At 46.3% G+C, this 14,514-nt stretch overlaps 1 protein-coding gene across 1 annotated transcript in view; it reads left to right on the top strand.

The window, feature by feature from the left end:
- Positions 1-14,514, top strand: part of DCDC2C (doublecortin domain containing 2C) — a 110,400-nt gene that overhangs the window by 23,873 nt on the left and 72,013 nt on the right. The window contains exon 3 of the mRNA XM_090032575.1: positions 9,974-10,050. Within this exon, the coding sequence (XP_089888701.1) occupies positions 9,974-10,050 (77 nt within the window). The remainder of the gene's footprint in view (positions 1-9,973; positions 10,051-14,514) is intronic.

Genomic DNA, 14,514 nt, shown 5'->3' with positions numbered 1-14,514 from the left:
TGCCTCAGATAACCAGAATTTTTAGATTCCGGCACCTTCCTTACCCCACTCATGCCAGTTAACACAGCTTTTACTGTACTAAATAAATGTGCTGTACTGTGCAGTAGTCCAAGTGCACTTTTTTTAGTGACGCTTAATGCTCAGTAGCCTATTTTTACTGCACATTAGCATATTAGCACATTTGTTATGCAACTCTTTAATGCGCAGTAAAATAGGCAACTGCACATTAAAGTACACATGTAGACACACCCTCTGTTGCTCTCACTTCCAGCATTTTGCCACAGTGAAACTCAGGCAGAGGCCCTGAGAAGATTACAGTGGTATCCAGAAGCTTGTTCATGTCTTTTGTAGCTATGTAGTTAGTCAGTAAAATATATCACCCACAAGAATTTTTGCTTCTTACAGTGAAACTATGTAATTTTAATTTTTGGCTCCTGCTGGGTAATCAGGCTGAATGGAGAAGGAAGAAAGCAGGATAGAGAAAGCCAGCACTTCTAGCAGCAGAGGAGAATCATTCCGGAGTAGTAGGATAATGTCAATTATTACTCTTTCTGAGTAATGAGAAAAGTAAAGAAAATATACTAAAGAATTGTTTCTTTTAGATCTGCTGGTCTTACCCCTATAGATACTAAATCTTCCAAGTTCAAATTAAAGTGATGCACACTCTAATTCATGTTACTTATTTAGTTCTTAACAGTTAATCTGAGGTGTTATAAATGTCTGTATCTTTTTGTTTGTCTTTGTGCTTTGGGCAATCTGTCCTTTTATTCTGCTGTTATTTTAGAAAATGAAACAACTGCTCATGTCACCTGTGTAGTAGGTGTAATTTGTAATCTGTTTTTAAAATAAATATGATCTCATTTGAAATTTCATGGATGGATTTAGGACTGAATTCATAAAAAACATAAATAAGTAATCCTAATTTGCATGAGTAGCACAGTTGTATTTTTAGGAGCAGCCCCTTAACAATTTCTATTTTAGGACTTTGTGCTTGAAGTAATTCTAAAGCATCAGAAAATACTGACATTCAGTAAGGCACAAACCCAAGTCAGTCAAAGGTCTTCCCTCTTTATCTAATTGTTTGGGACTTCTGACTATTTTTTGTTGCAGCTTACCAAATCATGCAAAAAGCATGAATTTTTAAGGTTTTTCAAAATTATAACATTTACCAGTTGCTGAGTAAATGCATGTCATGTCATACAGCTGTTATGAAGTTCACTTATTTCATGAAAATTACTTCTGTGTCAAGCATTGACAACAACTTTTAACTTCCAGAAACCAAAGTCTGATGTTTTATTGTATTTTTCATGTTTATATCAGAGCATCACAATAATTACACTATAGTGGCGATTGGAAAAACTGTAGACATGCTTATTTTCTAACTCGCTCAAAATCACCTATTTGATGGGGTTTTTATGCTTATTATCAAAGAATGGCTGCTTATAATTAATAATTTAAAACTTGCCAAACTTCAATTTTACTGTTCTTGTTATCTGAACATGAAAGGTGTTTTTCATGCTTTTAGAACAGTGTTTGTTTTTTGTGCTCTGAATTCAAAAATGGTTGGGGCTTATGTAGTCTTGAAAAAGAAGGCACCTACATTGAAACTGTTTTGACTGAGAATTTGAATGTGGCATTGTTGGGAAGTTTCAAAGTTATGATTCTCTTGGCAACTGCATCTTGGTACTGCACTTATAAGGCATAAGTTTAATGATATATGCAATAATACAGAAGCTTCATAGATCAGAACGACACTATTTTGCTTGTTTAAGAACTGCAGCATTGGATTTTCTGACTTTTTGTGTTAAAATTTTCAACAGTACTATATTAGCAAGTTTTTATTAGTGACTATATATTGTACTTTTGATTAGCAAATACTATATTTTCTTGAATCCAAAATAAGGTTTTTAATCCCCATTTAACTTTTGGAGGGGGAGTGTCCTAGCCTGTGGAGGGTTCAGAATTGAGATTATGGTTAGGGGTAGAAAGGTAAGAAAGCTTTAATGACTAAACAAAAACACAACTGTGCACAGATAACAAAACAGCAGACAGACAATAATAATTTGCATTGGCAACTTATTGGCAGTCGCCTGTGATGCCTGATGTACAACAAGTTTCTCTTCTGCAAAGTTCAGTGAAGTCAGGCATCCCCAATCAGCACTGTCTGAGGAGTACCCCGAAGGACCTTGGTATTCAGTCCTTGGGCTCCTCAAGATCTACGGGCCCACTGATTCAGGTCAGCAGCTAATTAGTCCCTTTCACAAAGCTGCATCTTCCTTCTAAATGATTTCCAGATGTGCCAGCCAATTTATAACTTCTGAGCTATGCTGATAACTTACAGCCATCCAGATTCTCCCATTATAATTATTCTTAGGACTGACCAATAGCAGTACAAGCCTTGCATTCTTCTGATAAAGTTAATTTTAACTATGCCACAGGGCCTACTATTACTACTTTCATAAGGCTTTGCTAAATTTACTAGGCCTCATACTACATACAAAGCCTTGCTACATTTTAGACTTTAATTAGGCTCTTAGCAACAATGTATAACTTAATATCTGAACAAATGACAGAAAAACACTTGGTCTAATCTTTATAGAGCCTTCAGCAAGCACCTTTATCACACAGACATAATTTTCAGCTGTCACGGCGGGGGGTGGGGTGCGGAACACAATGACCCCTCGTCTTGGATTCAAGCACAAGGTGGCAGGAGGGTGGGTGGCTGCTGTGGCTCAGACTGTGGCCCCAACCCAGGATTGAAGTTGGAGATGGAGATGGAGCTGCTTACCCCTGCTCCCTGCCCTTCACTGCCCCAGTCTGCCCCACCTGACCATATCTGCTCCACAGCCTTTGCCTCCCTGCCTGCCCACCCTGCAGCTTATCCTCCACCTTCAACTGTGGCTCAGGTTGTGGTGGGATTCCAGCTTGTGACATGGAGTGTGTGGTTGCTCTACAACCATGCAGCTAATGTGGTGGCAGTAGCTCTGGGGCCTGGCTGGAACTGCAATCACTGCATTAGCTGCTACTAGGTTGGGCTGGGGCTGGAGCCAACCACATACTCTGTTCCTTGGGTTGAAATTGGAGCTGGAGCATGAGTGAGAGGGTAAGGCAGCAGTGGGGGGACAGATGAGATGAGGGAACACAGGTTGAGATGGACCATCTGGAAGCTACAGCTGGTGTAGAATGTGGCTGCTCATCTTCTGATGGGAATAGGTTGCCAGGAGTGCATTAGTTCAGTACTCAGCAGCTTGCACTAATTTCCAGTAATCTTCTGGGTGCAACTCAAGGTGACCTACAAAGCCCAAAATGGCTAGGGCTGCCTTCTCCCTTATATTTTGATAGTTTGTAGGGTTGGAAGGGACCTGAGCAGATCATAAAGTACGACCCCCCTGCCATGGCAGGAAAGAGTATTGGGGTCAAACTACCCCAGCAAGGTGTTTGTCTAGCCTTGTCTTAAAGACCCCCAGGGTAGGAGCCTGCACCACTTTACTTGGAAGTTGGTTCCAGATCCTAGCCGCCCTGACAGTGAAGTAGTGCCTCCTGATGTCTAATCTGAATTTACCCTCTGCCAGCTTATGACCATTATTTCTAGTCACTCTTGGTAGTGCTCGGGGGAACAGGGACTCCCCCAGTGCTTGCTGGTCCCCTCTGACTAGTTTGTAACAGGCCACTAGATCCCCCCTCAGCCTTCTCTTGTGGAGGCTGAACAGGTTCAAGTCCCTTAGCCTCTCCTCGTAGCGCCTGCCCTGCTGCCCCCTGATCGTGTGAGTGGCCCTCCTCTGGACCGTCTCCATGTTGTCCACGTCCCTCTTGAAGTGCGGCGCCCAGAACTGGACGCAGTACTCCAGCTGCGGCCTGACCAGTGTTGCATAGAGGGGTAGTATCACCTCCTTGGACCTGCTTGAGATGCATCTGTGAATGCATGACAAGGTATGGACAACCTTATGTTCCATCTCAATCCCTAAGGTCAGATGAGAACAACTTCCTGTAAGCACCATCTGTACATCAAGCTTGTTTAGTGAAAATATGGGAAGTTGTTCTTGGTCATTGTGTCTCAGCTCTGGAACTTTCTCCTTCTTGAGGACTGTCAGAGCTTGAGCTGGGATACCCTCAGATAGCATTGTAAGACCTTTTAATTTGGGCAGGTGTTGCAGGGCAGTAGGGTGCCTGGTCCTTTAGGGGCATAATCTGCCTAGGGAGAGAGCCCTAGGAGCCAGGCAGAAACCCCATGACCTGCCCTGAGAAGAAGACCAGGATGCACAATGACTGAATATAACCGAGCTCGAGATGAGGGGGAGAATATACCCCCAAAATAGAGAAGAGCTCTTCTGAAGGAGAAAGGATGCTCTGGCTATCTTACTTCAGGGCTCTGATTGAAAAGAGCGAGCATGGGGGCAAGTCCCAGAAATGGTAGTGTAGATGGATTCTGTTGATTCTAGAAGAAGAAAAGCTTGAGTGGCTGAAATTCCACCCTACCAAGGTTGGTTAATGTGGGGGAACTACCCTGGTATTCAGACCCATGGTGGGGTAGCTCCCATCAAATCCCACATGGTGCATCTTTGGGTAGAAGGGGAGTAGTAGGTGCCTGAAAACCTCCACCTCCGTGTTCCAGAGTTGTTGGGTGGCAGAAGAAAGAAGAAGAGAAGCTTAAGGAGAAGAATGCAGGGTGACAAAGAGTGAAGACCCACTCTGGTGAGTTTGGCCCTTAAAGGGGGAGGTGTGTTGCAGGGCACTAAAGTGCCTGCTCCTTTAAGGGCAGAATCTGCCAAGGAGAGGGCTCTAGGAGCCTGGTAGAAACCCCACAGGTGCAAGTTATTATGGCAGCAGGCTAATGAGGGAATTAGCCTGCACTTGCACCTGGTCAGCTGACCGGAAGAAGGCAGGGTCCTAGGCACATATAACCCCCAGGGCTGAGGCCAGCAGGAGTAGGTTCTCTGGGAGCAGCCAGGGGAAGAAGCCTGCAGAAAAGAACTGCCCAAAGATGCTGTCGCTGCCTGATATGCTGCTTACAGGACTAATAGGGCTCCCGGAGCTCACCAGGTACCCTGAGCTACAAGGTACTTAATGCTTCAGGAGCAGTTTTCCTCTTTTAAAGGGACAGAGTGCACCCTGCGCTGTTTGTGTTATGTTATAGCCCAGGAACTTCTGTTTTCTGTTGTTATTTAAACTGGTGGACCAGACTGAGGCTACTGGGGAGGAGGAAGTCTCATTGGGGCATGCTACAGTGTGGAGACCCCAGCGCCAGTGGGCGCAGTGCCAGGGGTGCAGCGATAGGGGTGAGCAGACCCCAACACCAGGGGGTGCAGAGACAAAGGGGCTGCGGAGAGCCCAGCACCAGGGAAGCCACAGAGCCAGAGCTGCAGAGAGCCCAGTGATGATAGGAGGCTGAGCTTAGACTAAAGCCTCAGCAGGACAATGTTTGAATACCACCTGTAAGAGATGGGGCATGGTAAAGGAGCAGTTTTGGAGGCACACCTCTCGCCCATAAGGCTGAGGGTGTCCTGTGAGGCATCCATTGAGAGTGAGACCCAAAAAAGGTTTAGGAATCCACAGGGTTCAGTGGGGTCCATCAGGATCGTGTCCGAACATAAACTTGAAGGCAGCCTCCCTATTTATTACAACTACCAGCAAGATGTTGCAGACGAGAAAAAGGGTGCCCGTAGGGCAGGGTTGGCATGGTCACGGAGCCCTAGTGGCATGACGGCCATCCCTAGTGACCCCATGCCACGACACCAGAATTTTAGCAGGGGGCGTTAAATATTGGGACACTTCGGAGTTTTTTGTTTGTTACATGCTATTGTAATACTTTATTTGTACTTATAACTTATCTTCTTTATTATCAGCTACCGTGAGCCTTTTCTGGGGAGTACAGAATGAATCTCTAATAAGCAAACAAAGAAATGAATACATTCAGCTTAGACTCCACTATCATCCCTAGGTCCTTTTTTGCAGTAACACAGCCTAGCTGAGTATAATTAAAGCAGTATAGTTATAATAATCCCTTTCTGGATGATTTTATTCTGAAATTAAGTGCCTTCTTTGGTTTATGCAAACTAAGAAAGCTAGAAAAAGGTACTTGTACTGGAAAAATGTGTCCGCAAAGAAGTTAGATTGCTGTAAATTTATTTGTTTGAATTCACACCTTACTATATAATTAGGTTAACATTCCACATAAACTGATATATGTATCCCTTTTGTACTTCAGTTCTCATCCATAAAATGGGTAAAGTAGTTCATCTCTACATCATAGGGATGTTGCTAATATATATATGGAATTTACTCAAGCATAATACACCCCTGAATTTGAGATGACCCCTCAGTAATTAGATCCTGTATATGGAAAATTTATAAATTTGCTATAATTTTTCAGGTATAGAACCTAAATATTGGAGGGTTGTCTTGAATTCCTTCCCTGCCCCCCTCCCTGCCCCCCAGCAGCTACAGCAGGGAAAGCAGTAGCTGTGGGGGGTGGGGAGTCAGTGGCCACCTTTCCCTCTGCCCCCTCCCACATACTCCCAGACTAAGGAAGTATGGGTTGGCTGAGTGGACCGTAAGGTGGATAGGAAGCTGGCTGGATTGTTGGGCTCAACATGTAGTGATAAATGGTTCAAGGTGTAATTGGCAGCTGGTATCAAGTGGAGTGCCCCAGGGGTCAATCCTGGGACCAGCTTTGTTCAATATCTTCATTAACGATCTGGAAGATGGGGTGCAATACAAGTTCATGGATGACACCAAGCTAGGAGGAATAGTAGATACAGTGGAGGGTAGGGCTAGGATTCAGAGTGACCTAGAAAAATTGGATGATAGGACCAAAAGAAATCTTATGGTCAGAGGGGAAAGAGGGAGAGATTGGGGAGTGGGGGGAAGGGAGGCAGAGGCTGTGGGAAGCTGGGAGTGGGGGGTGCAGGTGGTTGGGGGTTAGGAAGGCTGCAGGAGAAAGAATCAGAGAAAATTAGGGTTGGAAGGGATGAAGCAACCCCCTGCTCGAAGCAGGACGGTCCCCAACTAGATTGTCCTAGTCAAGAATTGGTCTAGCTGGGGTAAAAAACCTTCAAGGATGGAGATTCTAACACTTCAGTAGGTAACCCGTTCTGGTGTTTCACCACTGTCCTAGTGAGAGAGGTTTTTCCTAATATCCAACCTAAACTTCCCTTACTGCAACTTGAGATCATTCCTCCTTGTTCTGTCATCTGTCACCATGGAGAACAGTCCAGCTCCACCTGCTTGGGAACCTGCCTTCAGGTAGTTAAAGGCTGCTATTAAATTGCTCCTTAGTCTTCTTTTCTGCAGGCTAAATAAGCCCAATTCCCTCAGCCTCTCCTCAGAAGTCATGTGCTATAGCCCGTGAGCCATTTTTGTTGCCGTCTGTTGATTTGACTCTAACTTATCCACATGCTTTCTTTAGTAGAGGGCCCAAAACTGAACACAGTACTCCAGATGTGGCCTTACCAGTGCAAAATAAAGAGGAATAATCACTTCCGTCGATCTGCTGGCAATGTTCCTATTAATGCAGCTTAGTATGCCATTAGCTTTCTTTGCAACAAAGGTGCACTGTTGGCTCATATTCAGATTACTGTCCACGGTAACCCCCAGGTCCTTTTAGATACATAGAGATGAAATAGGATTTGGTCCTATGCCCGATAATAACTGTTGCCCTGATCAGGCCCATTTTTGCATGCTTTTAAAATTACAGGCAACAAGACATGATTGGCCATAATCATACTTTATTGTTAAAGAAACATTTAAGAAATGAAAACAATTCGCTATTTACATTATCTTAGGAGAAAGAAGGATACCTCTAACTTCTACTGTGCTAAAACAAATATTAATAAAGTCAACTGCAGATCATTCCTAATGTCATTACAAACAATTAGCCTAAGTATTTATTAGCAGGCTTTCGCATATTTTGACACAGTTATGAAGATGGTTTCTTAGTTTTATTGATTGCTGATAGAAAATATACAAAATTTATATGGTGCTCAATCTATGGCTCACAGGCTAGATCTGGCACATGGACCTGTCATCTGCCCCATGGGGCTCCTCATGATTTTGGAAATGTTCATGTCGGGGCAGTGGCAGCATTAATTGCCATGGCTGTGATGGCAGTTAATGTTTCCACTGCTCTCCTACCCCCAAATTTCCAGGCTTGTAGGGAATAGCATAACAGAAGGGAGGGCGACTGTGGCAGCTGCTGTGGGCATCGTCTTTTGTCAGGGGATGCAAAGACAGCGTCCACTGTAGTGGCTGAGTCACTGCCATTGGCGTGGTAGCATTTGACGCTGCCCTGTGTGTTGTGGTACAAAGCTGTCCTGCTTTGCTCCTTCAGGGGAGCCCTGCAGGCCAGATGACATGGCCCCCACATGCCAGATTTGGCCTGTGGACTGATCCCATGTCACTTATTTGTCCCACAGGCACCTCTGGTATGCACTATGTGGGGTACCTGCTGAATCTTTTTATGTCTTGTCACATACATTTTTCATATACACCAAATACAGAGAGCCAGAGTATCCTATATGTCATTCATCATACAACAGAGATGCATTGTTATAAATTAATCAAGAGTTTGGTCAGCATGCATTTGTGTACTAGCTCATATGTACTTCTTTTCTCAGGTGTTCCACTTGTGTTTTGAGTGATTTTTTGATTGGATTTATTTATTTTTTTTAGTACTGTGCCAAACCCCACAGCCCCAAGAAATGGGGCACAGGAAGCTGAAAAGGGTAGTTCCCACTTTTATATAGAAAATGTTAGGTGTTAGGGTCACAAGCCAACAGAGAAAGGAACAGGTATAGGTAAGTAAACATTAACATTAAGGTACACACACATAGGAACTGGATAAGAGGTAGTAAGCTGTGGTGAATTCACTCAAGAGCAGGTAATAGGTAGTGAGCGCTACCAGTGTGGTACATATGCTCAAGGAACCTTAAACCCTCCCGTGCCTGCAGAGATGCTTCCAAACCAGGCTCTGGTCCTAAGAGTGCTCAGTTGTCTCTGGCCATGTGTTTCCCTCTGGCGCTGCATCCCGGGCTCTGCCTGCTTCTTACCTCCTTTCCCGTTGTCTGTCTGCTCCCAGTGTTTGATGGGGGGTTGTAGTCTACTTGCAGTCAGCACAGCTGGTAAGACTTCTGCCCAAGGACCCCTGGGAGTTGTAGTCCAAATCCAGTCACCGGGGCTGCTCTACTGCTGTCCCACATTCACATTGCAGTGTATTACATTCAGTACACACAGTATATTGCAGTACTTTGGTTTCAGCCATTTGTTAGGGTAACTTCATAGGGTTTGATGTTGTTGCAGTTGAGTTTTGCTGGGTGTCTTGTTAGTGTTACTGTGAGACTGACCGGCAGTTCTTTTACACCCACTGAGCCTCTCACTCCTAATGTCTCCTTAGTTTGCTGTCACAGTTCTTGGGCTCCAGATTGGCTCTAGAATTCAAGGCAAACAGTTGGCAATCAGTACGTAAATGCTTGTGTGATCACAATTTTCCTGTCTTGGGGAAGAGAGGTTTTTGGAAGATGAAGCCAGCTCTATCTGTTCTGCTGTGTTTACTACTGTTCTGCATTCCTTTATGGAAAGCTCTTTGATTCCAAGTTCCAGTGTTTTATTTTTTGGATACCAAGTGTTAGAAATGCTGCTGAGCCAACTACGTTTTTCATAAAAGCAAGCTTATGCCACTTGATGGTACTTCTCTAGTTGATTAAATTGAGTCAGCAACCTCTGAACAGAGTCTTCTACTGGAAAAATGGTGAACGTGACACAAGGTCTTGAGGGTAGGAGACAAAGCAGTGAAAGATCGAGGGCTCTTTCAGACTCTCATTTAACTGATATTAATCTGCATCCTACCATTGAGTGAAGCTAACATTGAAACTGGGACAATTATATGAGCGTTAACTGGTGGTTTAAAAAATAAAATATTTTAAACATCTAGCATTGGGTAATAACGCATGTTTCCTTTTTTTCCTTTTTTTTTTTTCAGGTTAAACCAGTAGTTCATAGTGCCATCCGGGTTCCTTCCAGATGGCAGTTGTTTTATAACAAGCCACGTAATATCAAGTAAGCTCTTTGTAAATCATATCTTTAAATTTAGGTTGTTTGTTTTCTGCATGTAAATATATACAGAACCCCCAAACATGTTCAGTAGAAATATAAATGCATATAATGGAGCCCAGATACAGTAACATTACTTTGGGAGGGGCAGAGTAAGACTCTATAAGGTTTTCCAAATAGTATTTAGGCATGTATTCCAGCCCCATTGGGAAGGGGTTTGTTAGGCGCGGTATCATATTAACAAGCCTGTTGTATGCTGCCTGTACTGTGTATGTATGTATCCAATGACTGTTTATAGCAGGGCTGTCCAATTTTTAAACCCCTGGGGACTACACCAGCAGGGGCTGCATGCTACCTGAGCTGCACCAGATGTACTACACTGATATGCTGTACCAGGCGCCCTCCTATTCTGTCTCACAGGCATCTGAGTACACTGCCCTGGCCTCCTCCCCCCCCAGTTGCAATGCATGCCTACATGGGTACCCCTCCCTGCACTGCAGCACCATGTTGGGCACAATCCTCCCTACACACATGTTGCCCCAATGCTCCCCTTCCCCTGGACCCACCATCAGCTCCCTGTGGTGCCACACTGCCCTGGCCCCTAGAGCAAAGGTAGGAAACAGCAGTTGGATGAGGGAAGGAGGAGCCTGGAGACTCCAGCAGCTATTGCTGGAGCAGTGTGGAGAATGGCAACTGGGTGAGAACCTGGGAGCTGTACATTAACCTTCTGAGGGCTGCTTATGGCCTGTGGGCCACCAGCTGGACAGCACTGATTCACAGCAAAATGCATAACCAGCATTGAAGCATGTGTTCCTTCACAGGGCCACAGTCAGCTGTGCTCTTGCTTGCTTACTTGGGGCCCTTTCACTCTTAATTGTCAGCTTCAACAGGACAGGTGGAGAATGGTTTCAGCTATGTATAGTCTCTGTCTAGCATACTGTCCTGGGACTTGGGAGACCTGGGTTCAAATCCCCTGAGGGCAAGGTAGACCTATGGCCAAGGTGTCTCATTGGCACATTCAGTGGCGACATGTAGTGGGTACATGGGAGTGCACGCGCACCCCCTGAGAGCGCTGGTGCACCCGTTGACCGGCTGAACTCCCTGCTTAGGTGGTGGGGGCAGGCGGGAGTGCTGGTACCCCCCCATGAGTGCTGGGTGGGGAGCGGGAGCATCAGATGCAGCATCGCGGCCACTTCTAGGAGTACTGCAGCCGCTTCTGGGAGTGCTGCAGCTGCTTCTTAGTCAGTGAGGTTGGTCATGGGGGGACCCCCCATGGTCACTGACTGGTTGCTGAAGAGGGACGTGCCCCCCTGACGAAGGTGGTACCTGTTGCCCGTGGGCACATTTCTTAACAACTAGGTGATTAGGCAAAAAGTGGGTTACCATTACCATCAAGAAGTTGCCAGCTATGGGGTTTTGCTGACTACAGTTTCAGTGGACTCTTGCACATGTATATGCTCTTGTGGTGAAAGTGGATGGCAACAGAGTATAAATGAAGTGAGATGTTTAGGTGGCCATCTTGGATTGGGTATAAACATGAGCAATGGGTAAAGTTTAGATATGTAGGGGCTAAAATGATGAAGGAATGTAGATTTTAAAGCAGAATTTGAGCTGTTTTATTAGAATGAAATAGAAACACAATCAGTTATTTAGATGTCTAAAATATAGAAGTACTTCTTAGACCAGGGGTGGCAGTCATTTTGGGTGGAGGGCTGCTTAATGAGGTTTGGTGAGTTTTTGAGGGCCGCATGGGTAGCCCCGGCCCTTGAGTTGCTCCGTCCCCTGGTCTCCTTCTTGGGACTGGATGTCCCACTTCTAACCCTTGGCCTTTGCCACCAGAAGTCTCTCCCCCTTGCCTCCTGGAAATACTCCTTTTGCAGTGGGGGCTGCCGTCTTTGAACCAGAAAAAAAACAAATCATACATTAAAAGTCAAACACCTACTATAACATATTTTTATTTTATTACAAAAAATATTTTTGTCATGATTTGTGTTTGTGTACTGTATGTAGAGGTGATTACATAATAACTAAAAAAAATTCTTAGTTTTGTATGCTGCTTGGGGTTGGGGTTTGTGTGTATGGGGGGTATGGGTGTGCATGTATGGTGGACTGTGGGGGGGTATGAGGGGATGTGGCTGTGTGTGCAGGGCATAGGTTATGTTGTGGGGTTGTGGGGGTAGAGTGTGGGTATGTGGCATTTGTGGGATGAGGAAGGGTGGGGAGGTGTGGGATCCCCCCACTCTTTCCCCATGCCTCAGGAGCAGGCGGGAGCACTTGTGCCTGGTGGTACATGGCTCCAGCCAGTGCTGTACATTGCAGTGAGGAACACAGCCCCTGCCAGGCCATCTCTATTGCCGGCACTCTCCATCACACACGTGTAGCCCCTGCACTAGTGTGGATGCTCTGGAGTTGGTTGCTGTTGTCACTCCCTGCCGTGCAGGTCCTGGGAGAGAAGGCACCCAGCTCCAGCATGTGGGGCATCCCTCCTGTGGCACACAAGTGCGGGGGCTGTGCTTGTGCGGTGAGGAGTGCCAGCGAAAGAGATGGCCTGGCGGTGGCTGTGCACCCCACCACAACGTGCAGCACTGACTGGAGCCACATGCTGCTAGGCACAAGCACCCAAGTGACCCTGCCTGATGCTGCTGCTGCCTGCAGAGGCTGCACAGCATAGGTGGAGTATGGGAGAGGAGTCCCTACATCCCCCCCCCCCCCATCCACACCCATGCCCACACCCTGCCCACCCAAGCTCTGCACTGCTGCCAGCCTCAGCCCCACGCTCCATGCTCCTGCCTAGCTGCAACTCCATTCCTGATCCCACCACTTCCTTTTCTGCTGCCCAGAGTGAGCAGGACACCAGAGAAGCTGAGCAGGTCCCTGGCAGCTGCAGCAGCAGTATTGGCTGGGCTAAGCCCTTCCACCCACAAGGGTGGGAGTGAGGTGCAATAGGCTATGTTGGGGCATGTATATACACAGGTGCCTCACTTCTGCCCTCATGGGTGGAAAGGCTGGGTGGAGAACAGTTTGGTGGGTGCCATTGGCTGATGAAAGTGCCTGATGGGCTGGATCTGGCCTGCAGGCTGTATGTTGCCCTCCCCTGTCTTAAGACATTTGAGCTATGATATAGGATCATAGAATCATAGAAGTAGGGTCGGAAGGGACCTTGTAGATCTTCAAGTCCAACCCCTTGCCTGGGCGGGAGAAAAGACTGGACTCAAATGAGTCCAGCCAGGTAGTCATCAAGCCTCTTCTTAAAGATCCCTAGGGTAGGAGCCAGCACCACTTCCCTAGGAAGTTGGTTGCAGCTCCTAGCTGCCGTAACTGTGAAGTAGTTCTTGCAGATGTCTAATCTAAACCTACTCTCTAATAATTTGTGTCCATTGTTCCTTGTCATGCCAGGGGGCGCTAGGGGAAACAGTGTCTCCCCTAAACCCTTCTGGTCCCCCCTAGTGAGTTTATAGACAGTCACCAGGTCCCCCTCAGCCTTCTCTTGCGAAGGCTGAACAGGTTTAGGTCCTGCAGTCTTTCAATGTAGGGTCTGCCCTGTAGTCCCCAGATCATGCAGGTGACCCTCCTCTGGACCCTTTCAACGTTGTCCACATCCTTCCTGAAATGTGATGCCCAGAACTGGACGCAGTACTCCAGCTGTGACCTGACCAGCGTCGCATAGAGGGGGAGGATCACCTCCCTGGCTCTACTTGAGATGCACCTGTGGATGCACGACAAGGTCCTGTTAGCCCTGCCAACCAAGACCTCTCATTGTCAGCCCATGTTCATCTTGGAGTCAGTAATGACTCCAAGATCCCTTTCTGCCTCCGTGCTCTCAAGAAGGGAGTTTCCCATTCTGTAAGTGTGCTGCTAGTTTCTACTGCCTACGTGCAGCACCCTGCACTTGTCAGTATTGAAACGCATCCTGTTTATGTCAGCCCACTCCTGTAACCTATCCAGATCTTGCTGCAATCTTTCCCTCCCTACTAGCATGCTCACCTCACCCCAAATTTTGGTACCATCAATGAATTTAAACAGGTTGCATTTCACGCTATCATCCAAATCGCTGATGAAGAAATTGAACAGTGCAGGCCCAAGGACCGAGCCCTGGGGTACTCTGCTGCCCACTTCCCCCCAGGTCGAATCTGACCCATCCACCACCACCCTCTGAGTACGACCCTTCAGCCAATCTGCAGTCCATCTGATTGTGTAGGCATCAATGCCACAGTGGCCTAGTTTTTTAATGAGGATGGGGTGGGAGACAGTGTCAAAGGCCTTGCTGAAGTCTAGAAAGAGTATGTCCACGGTGATACCTGCATCCATTGCCTTTGTGACCTGATCATAAAAGACAATCAGGTTGGTCTGACATGACCTGCCCCTAATGAAACTGTGCTGGTTGCCCTTGAGCATCATCCCTGAAGCTGGCCCATCACAGATGTGCTCCTTGAGGATCTTCTGAAAGAGTTTGCCAAGGATAGAGGTAAG

This window comes from Crocodylus siamensis, chromosome 1 (assembly GCF_052110815.1).
Source record: "Crocodylus siamensis isolate JL-2025a chromosome 1, ASM5211081v1, whole genome shotgun sequence".
NCBI lineage: Eukaryota > Metazoa > Chordata > Crocodylia > Crocodylidae > Crocodylus > Crocodylus siamensis.
This window is presented reverse-complemented; position numbering and strand designations above follow the sequence as displayed.